This window comes from Thamnophis elegans, chromosome 3 (assembly GCF_009769535.1).
Source record: "Thamnophis elegans isolate rThaEle1 chromosome 3, rThaEle1.pri, whole genome shotgun sequence".
Taxonomy (NCBI): Eukaryota; Metazoa; Chordata; class Lepidosauria; order Squamata; family Colubridae; genus Thamnophis; species Thamnophis elegans.
In genome coordinates this window covers 8,841,475-8,853,524 of record NC_045543.1, presented here as the reverse complement: position 1 = coordinate 8,853,524, position 12,050 = coordinate 8,841,475, and the positions used below count along the sequence as shown (strand labels likewise).

General features: G+C 38.7%; 1 protein-coding gene across 1 annotated transcript in view; it reads left to right on the top strand.

Moving 5' to 3' along the window:
- Positions 1 to 12,050, top strand: part of NBAS (NBAS subunit of NRZ tethering complex) — a 193,881-nt gene that overhangs the window by 32,595 nt on the left and 149,236 nt on the right. Inside the window, 4 exon segments of the mRNA XM_032213456.1 lie at positions 235 to 298; positions 2,790 to 2,983; positions 8,340 to 8,597; positions 11,335 to 11,460. Of these exon segments, the coding sequence (XP_032069347.1) occupies positions 235 to 298; positions 2,790 to 2,983; positions 8,340 to 8,597; positions 11,335 to 11,460 (642 nt within the window).

The following is a 12,050-nucleotide window of genomic DNA, read 5'->3' as shown; positions in this document are numbered from 1 at the left end:
TAAGTGTTGAATGTGTCTACAATAGGGGCTTTCCCCATTTTATCCAGTCATGCATTGCCTTTGAAATTCTTTCATTTCATCATGTAGCAGTGATAGGATAGAATTTATTGAAATGCTTACTTTTCTTTCTTCCCCCTAAGAATTACTTTAGTACAAGGAAATGCTCTCTAAAGGGAGAGATACCCTAAATACTTAATTAGAAAGAAAAAAAAACTTTTATTCTTGTCATTTTAGCCAGGATATGATGAAATCAAACTGGAGTGGAAACTGTCTCTGGAAAAGCGGAAGAAAATTAAAGGTTGGTGTTCAAATTTTAATATTGTATTTGTCAAAGTGCCACGGTGGTGCAGTGGTTAGAATGCGGCATTGCAGGTTACTTCTGCTGCCTGCCAGCAGTTTGGCAATTCAAGTCCCACCAGGCACAAGGTGAACTCAGCTTTGCATCCTTCCGAGGTTGGTAAAATGTGGACCCAGATTGTTGGGGGCAATAGGCTGATTCTGTTAACCACTTAGAGAAGGCTGTAAAGCACTGTGAAGTGGTATATACCCTGTTCCCCTGAAAATAAAACCTCCCGGGATAATAAGCCCAATCGGGCTTTTGAGCACATGAGCTAAAATAAGCCCTAGTCGAGAATAAACCCTCCCCCAAAATATTGCAACACAGCAGCCGCTGGGAGGTGACCATATTTGCCACCTCCTGCATCTCAAAAATAATAAGACCTCCCCGAAAATAAGGTCAAGCGCTTATTTTGGGGGTCAAAAGAAAATAAGACCCTGTCTTGTTTTCGGGGAAACATGGTAAGTCTAAATGCTATTGCTATTTTCTTAAACCAATGCCTTTAATGAATCTATTTACAGAATATAAACAGTGGCATAAAAGGTTGTTTTCCAAAGTGATTTAAATGATGCATTTTACCATTACTTTCCACATGCATGCTTTTGAGATGTAGTAGCTGTTACGTATTACCAGGCATAGGACTGCATAAACAAGGATGCCGAAGTACAGTGGATAAACTTTTTCATCTGATTCAGAATGGATCATCTTACATTCTTTTCCATTTTGATAATCCCTTCTTTCTACATTTGTCCCCCCAATAAACACATTTTAAATCACAGGAATGGCTGCAGATATTTTACTGCCAATATTTGCCATTAAATTGCGCTTCTGATTGTTTTCAAATTGTGTTTGTTGCAGTGTTAAAGAGTTTTGGAGCAAGTGAAATGTGGATAAAAATGGTGCAGTATTACTGCAGTCCCTTTTTTTTAAGAGATCTCTGGGATTTATATCCAGCTCTAATAAATCATACTTCTTTTTATTCTGTGTGCCTGAACTAAGAGATACATTTGTCTTAAATATTATACCTAAGCAAAAAAAAAAAAACCCTAGGCAATTTTCCTAAATATTTTAAAAGGAACAATGTGAAATAATGTAATTGTGCATTTGTATAAACGTCCAGAAAAGAGCATAGATGATATTATCTCATATTATTTCAGCTTGTCAGAGGTAATTACAGTTTCAGCTGGATTCCATTTGCCATTTCTCAAAAATATGTATCTCATTGTTACTCTGAGGGACAGCATGATCATGTTTCTGAACATTTTTTTTAAAATTCTATTCTGCTTTGTATGAATAGATGTTCCCTAGTACTTAGCTGCATTCTTTTAAAAGGATTGTTTAACGTTTATTATTCAGAAAATGCATACTGTATAGCCACTCATCTTAAATATATAACTCTGGATAGCTAGGAAGATATAAAAAAAGAATTAAAAATGCAATGACCTCACCCAGCATTTCAAATAGATATTCAATAGAAGTGGGCAGTGATTTGAGCCCTGAGGTGCCTCTCATAAGAGGGCCCTAGGCCTTGACCTCCCCACCCCACCAATGCCAATTGAAACCACCCCTGGAGATTGGAGAACTACTAAAACAGTTTCCCCTCTCCCTGCCCTGATGGTTTTGAAGGCTGCTGAGATATCTAGGAGGACAAAGGCAGATGCATTACTGCTGTCTTGAGGCCTCGAGAATATATACCTGGACTTACGTGTCCCGTATACTTAGGGGATGTGTTGGCTCAGTGGCTAAGACGCTGAGCTTGTCGATCAGAAAGGTCGGCAGTTCAGCGGTTCGAATCCCTAGCGCCGCATAAAAGAGTGAGCTCCCATTACTTGTCCCAGCTTCTGCTAACCTAGCAGTTCGAAAGCACGTAAAAATGCAAGTAGAAAAATAGGGGACCACCTTTGGTGGGAAGGTAACAGTGTTCCGCGCGCCTTCGGCGTTTAGTCATGCCGGCCACATGACCACGGAAGAACATCTTCGGACAACGCTGGCTCCTCAGCTTTGAAACGGAGATGAGCACCACCTCCTAGAGTCGGGAATGACTAGCGAGGGGAATCTTTACCTGGCTTAAATCTGAACTAGGAAAGGCCAGATAATCAGCTTACTCAAACGTCTATGTAGCTACATACATAGCTTCTTCCACCTTCTGTACAATCTTCTTTAAAAGGGGAAGGGTAGAACCTGAATGAAAATTGTCCAGTATTGTTGGATTGGAGAATGTTCTTTATTTAAGGAAGTTACTTATGGGAAATTTCTTATTTAGGGATAATACATTCAACGCAAGGCTTAATTTAAATACTTCCATTAGACTAGAGAGAAGTTGGTCTCTGTACTTTGTTGATATTTGGCTACTAAAATGATACTCTGAAGTAATTTATTGTAACTGAAGTTGCTCTGTTCAAATGCTTGAAAAGTAATGTTTTTTTTTTCCTCTATCTTCTGTCACCCCCAGACAAAGAATCCTTTTATCCATTGATAGATATAAACTGGTGGGCGGAGAATTCTGTCATTTTGGCTCGCTGTTCAGGTGCTCTGACAGTGTCATCAGTGAAGAACTTGAAAAACCTGCTGGGGAAATCCTGTGAATGGTTTGAAAGCGCCCCCCAGGTCACCTCAGCTCACGAAGGAGGATTTCTATGTTTGGAGGTAGGAAGAATTTGCAAAACCAAAGAAGGTTATGTAATTGAACATGTGTGACAATATCACCTTGCAAAAATATTCTTGTGTCATTTAAAACAAAATGTAGGATTTCCTTTATTAGAATAAAACAGAATATATTTGGGAGAAGAACTGTCGTCTTGTCATAAAGATGCTAGAGTTTCTTCTGCATGTAGTGAATTCTGATGTGCATAGTCCCTTGCTCTCTCAGGCCCACCAATCGAAGATTAAATGTTCTCTTCCATGGTTGAGCATAATGGCCATGCGCTAAGATGTAGTGAATGTTAACTGCGATGCGCTTGAGATAAGCCAGTGTTATAATTTTGCATTGTGATCATTGAAGATGAAAGTAAAAGCTTTAAATCTCCTTTGTGTGTGCTTACAGGATGAAATGATAGCATAGAGTTTTGAGGTTTGATGTGACAAGTTTTCATTACAATATTCATTTTGTATTTTGGGAATATCTTAATTAGATCAATTAATGAATAACTCACTAACATGCTTGCTTTTAAGTGTTGTAGAATGCTTCATCAGCAAGAGGAAAAAGTAAAGCAAATAGAAAAGAAAATGATATTAAAGGGATGACATTTGCATTCTTCAGATACACTTTGGTTGCAGATACTCAAATTAGGAATTGGTGGGTGCTCTGATAGGTAAGCCTAGAATAGATGGGATGAAGAAACAGTTATTTCCATTTTTGAACATCTACTGGTCAAAACATTCTCTATCTTAGTTGAACACATTCTGTGTTTAGTAGAAAACAGGTATGAAAAGAGTCTAGCTTTTATGCGCCAAAGTTGGATGTAACTTTAGAAGTTGTGTTAAATGTAAATAAAAGTCAAAGGAAGCCAGATTTTTTTTTATTGAAAATTTAAAAAGCTTTTACAAATATTTACCTACCCTCCTCCACCCTCCCCACCCGAACCCATCTCCCCCCCCCATCCCTGACTTCTCAGAGCAAATACAGGGTATAAGTCTTTAACAATCATATTCTAAAGTAAACTAAAAGAAACTTTAGCATCATCTTTCACTAGTACTTTAACTCCTCTTTTGTTAAGTTAACTCTAAACAAATTATGTCATTGCTTGCTTCTTCAATTATAGGCTATCTGGAATTGCTTAGTCCCATATTTATTTTGAATATAATCAATCCATCTTCTCCACTCCAGTTTATATAGGAATATATAAAGGAAGCCAGATTTTGAAGTTTAAGATAGTAAATAGATTGTACCAAATAAATCTGGGATTTTGTTTTCTGGATCTATATCTTCTCCCGCTCCTAAGAAAAGTAGCTAATTTGGTTTTTTTGGCTGAATTGTTTAACCTGTTTGTGAACACAATGGACTAGTCTTCAAATGTCATGGATCATTTGGCACTTTTTAGAGAGATAATGAAAACTAAAGCTCAGGTAAAGGAAGGGAATCATCTCTGAAATACTCAAGAATGTGCAGAAAAGCAATCATGCTCATTTCTTAATAGGGAGGTTAAATCGAAAGTCAACACTGTTTACCATGTTAATTAATCATGAATACTTTTAAGGCTTACTTTTTTAATGAGCAGTGGTATCCTTCATTAAAGAAATGCTTTCCATTTTGGAAAAAAAAACCTGACACAGCCGTGACCATAAAATTACCATTTTCTTCTAATAATCCTAAGGAAATGTACTTGCATGCAAAGGTACCTATAATAAGCACACATATAATGAGACATTTATCATACTTACAACTTTATGATAAAACCTGTCTAAATAGGTGGCAAATGAAACTGTGTTTAAATGCTAAACTCTTTATATTCATTCTTGTGGGGGGGTCTCTCTATTAGGCTTCCCTTTTGATTAAATGTCATCATTTCTGGTTCACCGACAAATGCACGCCCGACAAAACCGCGGCGACAAAACTGCGACGTCGAAAGCGCGCCCACTAAAGCGTATGGACAAATAAGCGCCGACAAAAGCGTGCCATCAGCAAACAACATAGTGGGACGTGAAAACAACGTTAACAATCCTACCCCTACCCCTAAACCTAAACTAAAAACCCTAATCGTGTTTTTGTGGGCGTGGTTTTGTCGGCGCGCTGTAGTGGGCGTGCTTTCGACATAGTGGTTTTGTCGCCGCAGTTTTGTCGGTGCGCATTTGTCGGGCGCGCATTTGTCGGGTCACGATTATTTCTATGCTTCCTATATTCAACTAGTCTGATCTATAACTTGGATAAATCATCTTTGGAACCTTTCACTTCTCTTCGCGCAAGATCCTCATGGCTGCTTGCGTGTACTTTAAGGCCTGGTCTTTTAAAGGCAGATTGTTGTTTCTTCCTTTTTTATGCTTTTATTTTAATGTCTTCAGCATCTTTGTGTGCTGACAATATTATTTTTTCTCTTTTCGTCAGTTGTCAGCTTTATATTTTCTCTTTAGATGTTATCGCTGTCGGAGGTTTTTTGATTTTCTGTGGTGAAATAATGCAAATGAAGTTTTCATTGTATTCAACCTGCCTTTATTTCATTCTTTACATATAATCCAGTGGATCTTTTTTAGACTATGGCTTATATCAGGGCTAGTCAACCTTTTTATACCTACTGCCCACTTTTGTATCTGTGTTAGTAGTAAAATTTTCTAACCGCCCACCGGTTCCCACAGTAATGGTGATTTTGTGAAAACCTAATGAAAATGTTTTTAAATAATGCTATGATTTTTTTTAAAAAAGTCAATTAAATTTTAAAAAAGGAAAGTGCTTCAGTATCGGACAAAACCCCTACCGCCCACCATGAAAGCTGGAATGCCCACTAGTGGGCGGTAGGGATAAGGTTGACTACCACTGGCTTATATTTAGCCATCTGAGACTAAGGTATTTTGAGTTCATTATGGTTTAGTTTTGAGTAGACATATAGAAGATTATATTGTTAGTCTCCTCTTTCTTAATTTAACTTTTTTCTTCCCTTTGGTATTTCCCCTTGTTTCATACTTCTCTGGCTCCTGCTTACTATTATCTCCAAATTCTTTATATATTATTTTTTCAGGTCATTTTGGTCATTACAGATAGTCCTTGACTTAACGACCACAATTGGGGCCCAAAATTTCTGTTGCTAAGTAAGAGAATTTTGCCCCATTTTATGGTCTTTTTTTGCCACCGTGCTACACTGATTCACAGTCAATGAACCACTGTAGCTGTTAGTAACAGTTGTTAAGTGAATTTGGCTTCCCCATTGACTTTGCTTGTCAAAAGGTCAGAAACGGTGATCACATCATCCCAGGACACTGCAACCATCATAAATATAAGCCAGTTGCCAAGCAAGAGCCAGGGTGGCGTAATGGTTAGAGTGCAGTACTGCAGGCTACTTCAGCTGACTGCTAGCTGCAGTTCAACAGTTCACATCTCACCGGCTCAAGGTTGTCTCAGCCTTCCATCCTTCCGAGGTGGGTAAAATGAGGACCCAGATTGTTGGGGGGCAATAGGCTGACTCTGTAAACCGCTTAGAGAGGGCTGTAAAAGCACCATGCTTTCACAGCCCTTTGTAGATAAGTGCTATTGCTATTCAAATTTTGATCACATGACCGCGGGAATGCGGCAGCGGTCATAATTGTGAAAGGTGGTCATAAGTCCCTTTTTTCAATGATATTGTAACTTAGAACAGTCACTAAATGAACTGTTCTAAGTTGAGGACTACCTGTATTTGTGCAAATATGTTTTCCTTGAGCTTTAGGTTTAACCAGGTGTTAGCTAATTATTTTTAGTGTTCTCCATATGTATGGATATACATGCATACCTTTTATGTATGGGCATGTTTACAGTGCAGTGCTGGTTAGTTCTAATTATTTTAACTTTTTATTTATTCAGAAACAAGATAGTTAATAGCCACAGTCACACGCAGAACCATATAGGTTTGCACTGGAGATAAACTCTTTAAGAATACCGTATTTTTCAGAGTATAAGACGCACCTTTCCCCCCCCCCCAAAAGAGGGTGGTGTGTCTTATACACCGAATACAGGCATTTTTTGCTTCCCGAAGCCCCGCCCCCGCATCCCATTTTTGCGAAAAACGGGAGCGTTTTAGCCTTCTCCCAGCCCGCAGAAGCACTTTGCGGGCTTCAGTAGAACTGGGGGAAGGCAAAAATGCCCCCATTTTTGTGAAAAATGGCCCATTTTCCACCTGTTTTTCTCAAAATGGTGGTGGTTTTGCCTTCCCCCAGCTCCCAGGAGCACTCTGCAGGCTTCAGCAGGCTGGGGGAAGGAAAAATGCCTCAATTCTTGCAAAAAATGGCCCGTTTTCCACCTCTTTTTTGCAAAAACGGGGGCGGTTTTGCCTTTCCCCAGCCCTGCTGAAGCCTGCAGAGTGCTCCTGGGGGCCGGGGAGGGCAACCCCTTTTTTTTCTTACTTACCTCTTCGAAATCTTGGTGCATCTTATACACTGGTGCATCTTATAGTCCAAAAAATAAGGTAATTTTTAATATTCAGTAGGCACAATTGCTAATGCAGGAGTATGTTGTGTAGTGACATGTCATTTCCTTCTTATAGGTTATAGGTTTATAGGTTTATTTCATTTCTATGCCGCCCTATTCCCGGAGGGACTCAGGGCGGCTAACAAACCCGGGGGGGGGGGTAGTACAGACAAGGCAACACAACAAGTAGATACAGAGAAATTTTTTTTAAAAAACAATCAACAGTCACACAATTCGAGCGGGGAAGGGAACTCGTCAACCCCAGGCCTGCCAGAACAGCCAGGTTTTAACGGCTTTACGGAAAGCCTGAAGGGAGTTGAGGGTCCGAATCTCCGCGGGGAGTTCGTTCCAGAGGGCCGGAGCAGCCACAGAGAAGGCCCTCCTCCGGGTAGTCGCCAATCGACATTGGCCGGTAGATGGAATCCAGAGGAGGCCTAATCTGTGGGATCTGATGGGTCTTTGGGAGGTAATTGGCAGCAGGCGGTCTCTCAAGTACCCAGGTCCAATACCATGAAGGGCTTTATAAGTGACGACTAGCACCTTGAAGCGTATCCGGAGACCAATAGGCAGCCAATTTCATATCAGCATTTTATTTGTTACAAAAAAAAATCATGTGCAGAATTCAAATGCCTCTTCCTCCCCAACTCTCTCTAAGAAATATTCTAATTTATTGGGATGTACCATATCTTTGTGGAGTGAGAGTTATGCTAATGTCCCATCCAGCGAAATAACCTGGTTGCTTGAGAGGGAAATCATTTTCTGGTGATTGTTTGTTTGTTTGCCTTCTTGCTGCTTGCTTCTCTTTGCTTCCAGCGGCTTTGTGGCAGCTTATTGCCTCTTTGGGTGCTGAAGCCTGACAGACTTTTAAGTGTGATACATTGTGCTGTTTAGTAAGAATTGCTTTCTTTGCAGTGCGAGGTAAAGTTTGCTCCAAAGAGATTGCGCTCAGAGGGCAGGCCCGGTGATGAAGATGAAGGAGAAGATGACTCGGATTCAGACGATGAAATGTCTGCCAAGGCCCGCTATTTTGGCTACCTCAAGCAAGGACTTTATTTTGTAACCGAAATGGAGCGTTTCGCTCCTTCCAGGAAACGTCCTCGCACAATTATAAAGAATTACCGGCTTGTGAATCTGAGATCCACAACCCCTGAGGAATTGTACCAAAGGAAAGTAAGTGTGAAACATAAGCCTCCTCTCTAGGTATGGGTGATTTTTTTAAAAAAAAATCTTTAAAATAGTTTAGGACCTGTAATTATTTGTATTTTTTAGATGATTAAGTTTTGAGTTTATTTGTTTACTTCTATCCCGCCTTTATCATTTTTAAAAATAATTCAAGGTGGCCAACATATCCAAACATATCTTCCTTCTCCTATTTTCCCCACAACATCAACAAACCTGTGAGGTGAGTTGGGCTCAGAGAAAGTATCCGGCCCAAAGTCATCCAACTAACTTTCATGCCCAAGGCGGGACTAGAACTCACAATCTCCTGGTTTCTAGCCAGGTGCCTTTATCAGTAGACCAAACTAGCCCCGTTTTCATTATATTTTATTACGCTAATTTCATTAGATTTGCCTTCCAGGTAAAGTATTAGGATAGGAACTGTGAAGAAGTCTATTCATTTGTTTTCACGTGCCATGAAAAAGTGATGGCTGTTTGATTTTCTTATGGGGAAGACTGATGGAAATGGCCTTTTGCCCCATAGTTTTCTTCCACTAAATAAATGTTTAATGCCTTTCCTCAGCACAAAAAGTCTGTCGTGAGGAGATTTCGTTTCCTGGCTTAGCATTTAAAACTTTCAGTACCTTAGGAATAATTCTCACTCTAGTAGTATAACAGTTGTCACGTGATTGGAGTATAAAATTGAATGTCACAGACACCTGTTATTATGTCCTGTTCACAAATTCCTTAGGTTGACTGTATTACTGAATTGCAAACTTAGGGGTCTTTCACCATTAGTCTAAGATTACTAGGTGTTCAGCACGCATAATAGGTCTCAGGTTGTCCATTTTCATACTGCACATTGACCAGTTGTTTTTGTCTCAGAACTATCTCGAGAGAGGAGATCTGATGTTGTGACGGCACGACGTGCGACCTTGGATTTCCGAGATCGCAGTCGAATTTCTGCCGCTGGATGGTCCATTTGGACCTAAACTGTCCCGCAGAGACAGTGATTGAGAAGGGCACCTCCTGCTGATCTCAGGGACACCACAAAGTCCCTGAAAGATCCAAGAATAGCCCCTTTTTCCGGTGACAGAAACGCAGCTAATGAAGCTGCTGAGGTTGGGTCAGCTCCGGAAAGGGAAGAAAGTGGAAAGAGAAAGTGTATCGAATTGCTTGGAATATAAAGAAGATACTAAGAAGGATTATAAAGAGGGTTGTAACTACAGGAGGAAAGCAGTTACACTGCCACGTAGAGGCTGGAGGCTGGATACATTGTTTTTCTTCTTTCTCTTTGATCACTTGAGATTCAAGGTTCTTTCAGTTTGTTTACTGACAGTGATAGTAGGAAGAGCACAAGCTGTTTTAGAAGTTCTATCGCTAGCTATTGGAGGGAAGACAACATTTTGACTTGAAAGATAATAAATTAACCTGTTTGAAGTTTATTAACATAGCCTTGAATCCGATGGTGGCAGTACCTGCAAAATTGAAAGAATGGCTCAGCAGAAAAAAGAAACTGTAACATTGCAAATGTTATGTTTGAAATTCAAAATCTATTAGTTGTGACAGAGAGAATTGAAAAGAGATTGGAGACTATGGATACAAAACAGAAAAGTCTGATGGAGAAACTGCGGATGTTTACCAAATGAAGGTAAACAGAGGAGGACAGAGTTCAAAAGATGGAAGAAAAAAATGAGCAAAGAGATAAGAAAACTGTGCATAGTGACAACAAAGTGAGCGTTGTTGATAATGGCAAGAGCGGACTATAGAAAGGAGAGATAGATTGATTGGAACTCTACCCCAGTCTTCAAAGTACAGGAGAAGAAAAGAGGGAAAAATTGATGGAGATAAGGAGAGAAATCTTGACAGAAGCACTAGCGATAACCAAAGATAAGCTGATGGAAAGAACAGATGTTGGGTTTCAAGCTTTTATGAGATACGAAAGGAATAACATGTTGCCAAGAGAAGTTTATACAAAATTTATTTAAAAAGTAACTAGAACCTTAATGCTACAAATGGCAAGAGATATAAGACCGTACAATTACTGGAAAGATACAGGTTGATGCAATGAAAATATATAATAAAAATTAAGCTAAATTTAGTTTACTAGTAGTATATATAAAATGAAGCGACAATAGCTAGAGTTAAATAATGATTAATAATGATAATACATATAGATATATTAGTTTGATAATATGAAATTTTATATCAACAACACCTGGAGATTATGAGAGGTTTAAAAGTTTTATCTAGAATATGTTATAAAGATGTATTGTGATTGGATGATCTTAGGATAATTTAATGGAATGTTATCATATAATTCTATTCTAGATTTTGAATATTATATATAAAAAGATGTAAAAAGAATTATAGTCAAATTAAGGTTGAGATATAATAATTGTGATATACATGAATATAGGTGAATTTAAAATATGTGATTTGATATGAAAAACAGATGGTGACTGGAAGAGATGCATGGAAATACTGTAACCAACTGACACACTTTCTACAATTCGTAATGGAAGATGTTTATTTTTATTTTTATGTTTGTTCTTGTTCAAAAACAAATAAAAATGTTTCTTTAAAAAAGAACTATCTCGATTATATGGGAATAGTACATGTGTTTACAGATTCTCCGAATAAAAATAAATGATAATTGTTAAAATAATAAATGTTTTGCATCAGAGAAGTTGATTCCTGCAGTGGAGTCCAGGTGAACTGCTTTAATTTCTATATGCTTTGTTTTTAGATTGATAATGAAGAATACGGGGAAGCTTTGTCACTAGCTCAGACGTACGAACTTGATTCTGACCTTGTTTATCAGAGGCAATGGAGGAAATCTGCGGTTAGCGTGGCTTCTATTCAAGATTATTTGGTAGGTTTTATTATGGGAATACTGGAATGGGAGAACTCGCCACAGGCTACTTGTGATAGCCAAATCGCCACAGTCTAAATGCCATGGCCAATTCATAACAGTCAACTCCCTGTGGGAGAACTTGCCATGTCAACTCACCTCTGTGTGACAATTCAACAATTCAATTTAATTGTTAAAATAATTAAAAGGTTATTTTAATTTTTTTTATTGAAAATTTTTAGAAAAAAAAACTTTTGCAAATATTTACCTCCCCCCCTGCCCTCCCCACCCGAACCCCCCCTCCCCAATCTTCCCCTCTTCCCGACTTACCAGAACAAATACAGGGCATGAATCTTTAACAAAGATGTTCTAAAATAAACTTAAAGAAAGTTAGTATCATCTTTCATTTGAGCTTTAACTCCTCTTTGCTAGGCTAACGCTAAACAGATTATATCATTCCTTGTTTCTTCAGTCATAAACTATCTGGAATTTCTTTCCAGGTTATTTTAATTTTTACCGTTCACATTTTATTTTGTCCCTCCTTTGACATCCTTTTTTTAATGATCCTATTTGACTATTTCGATCCCATGGCGAGTTGATCATGGCAAGTT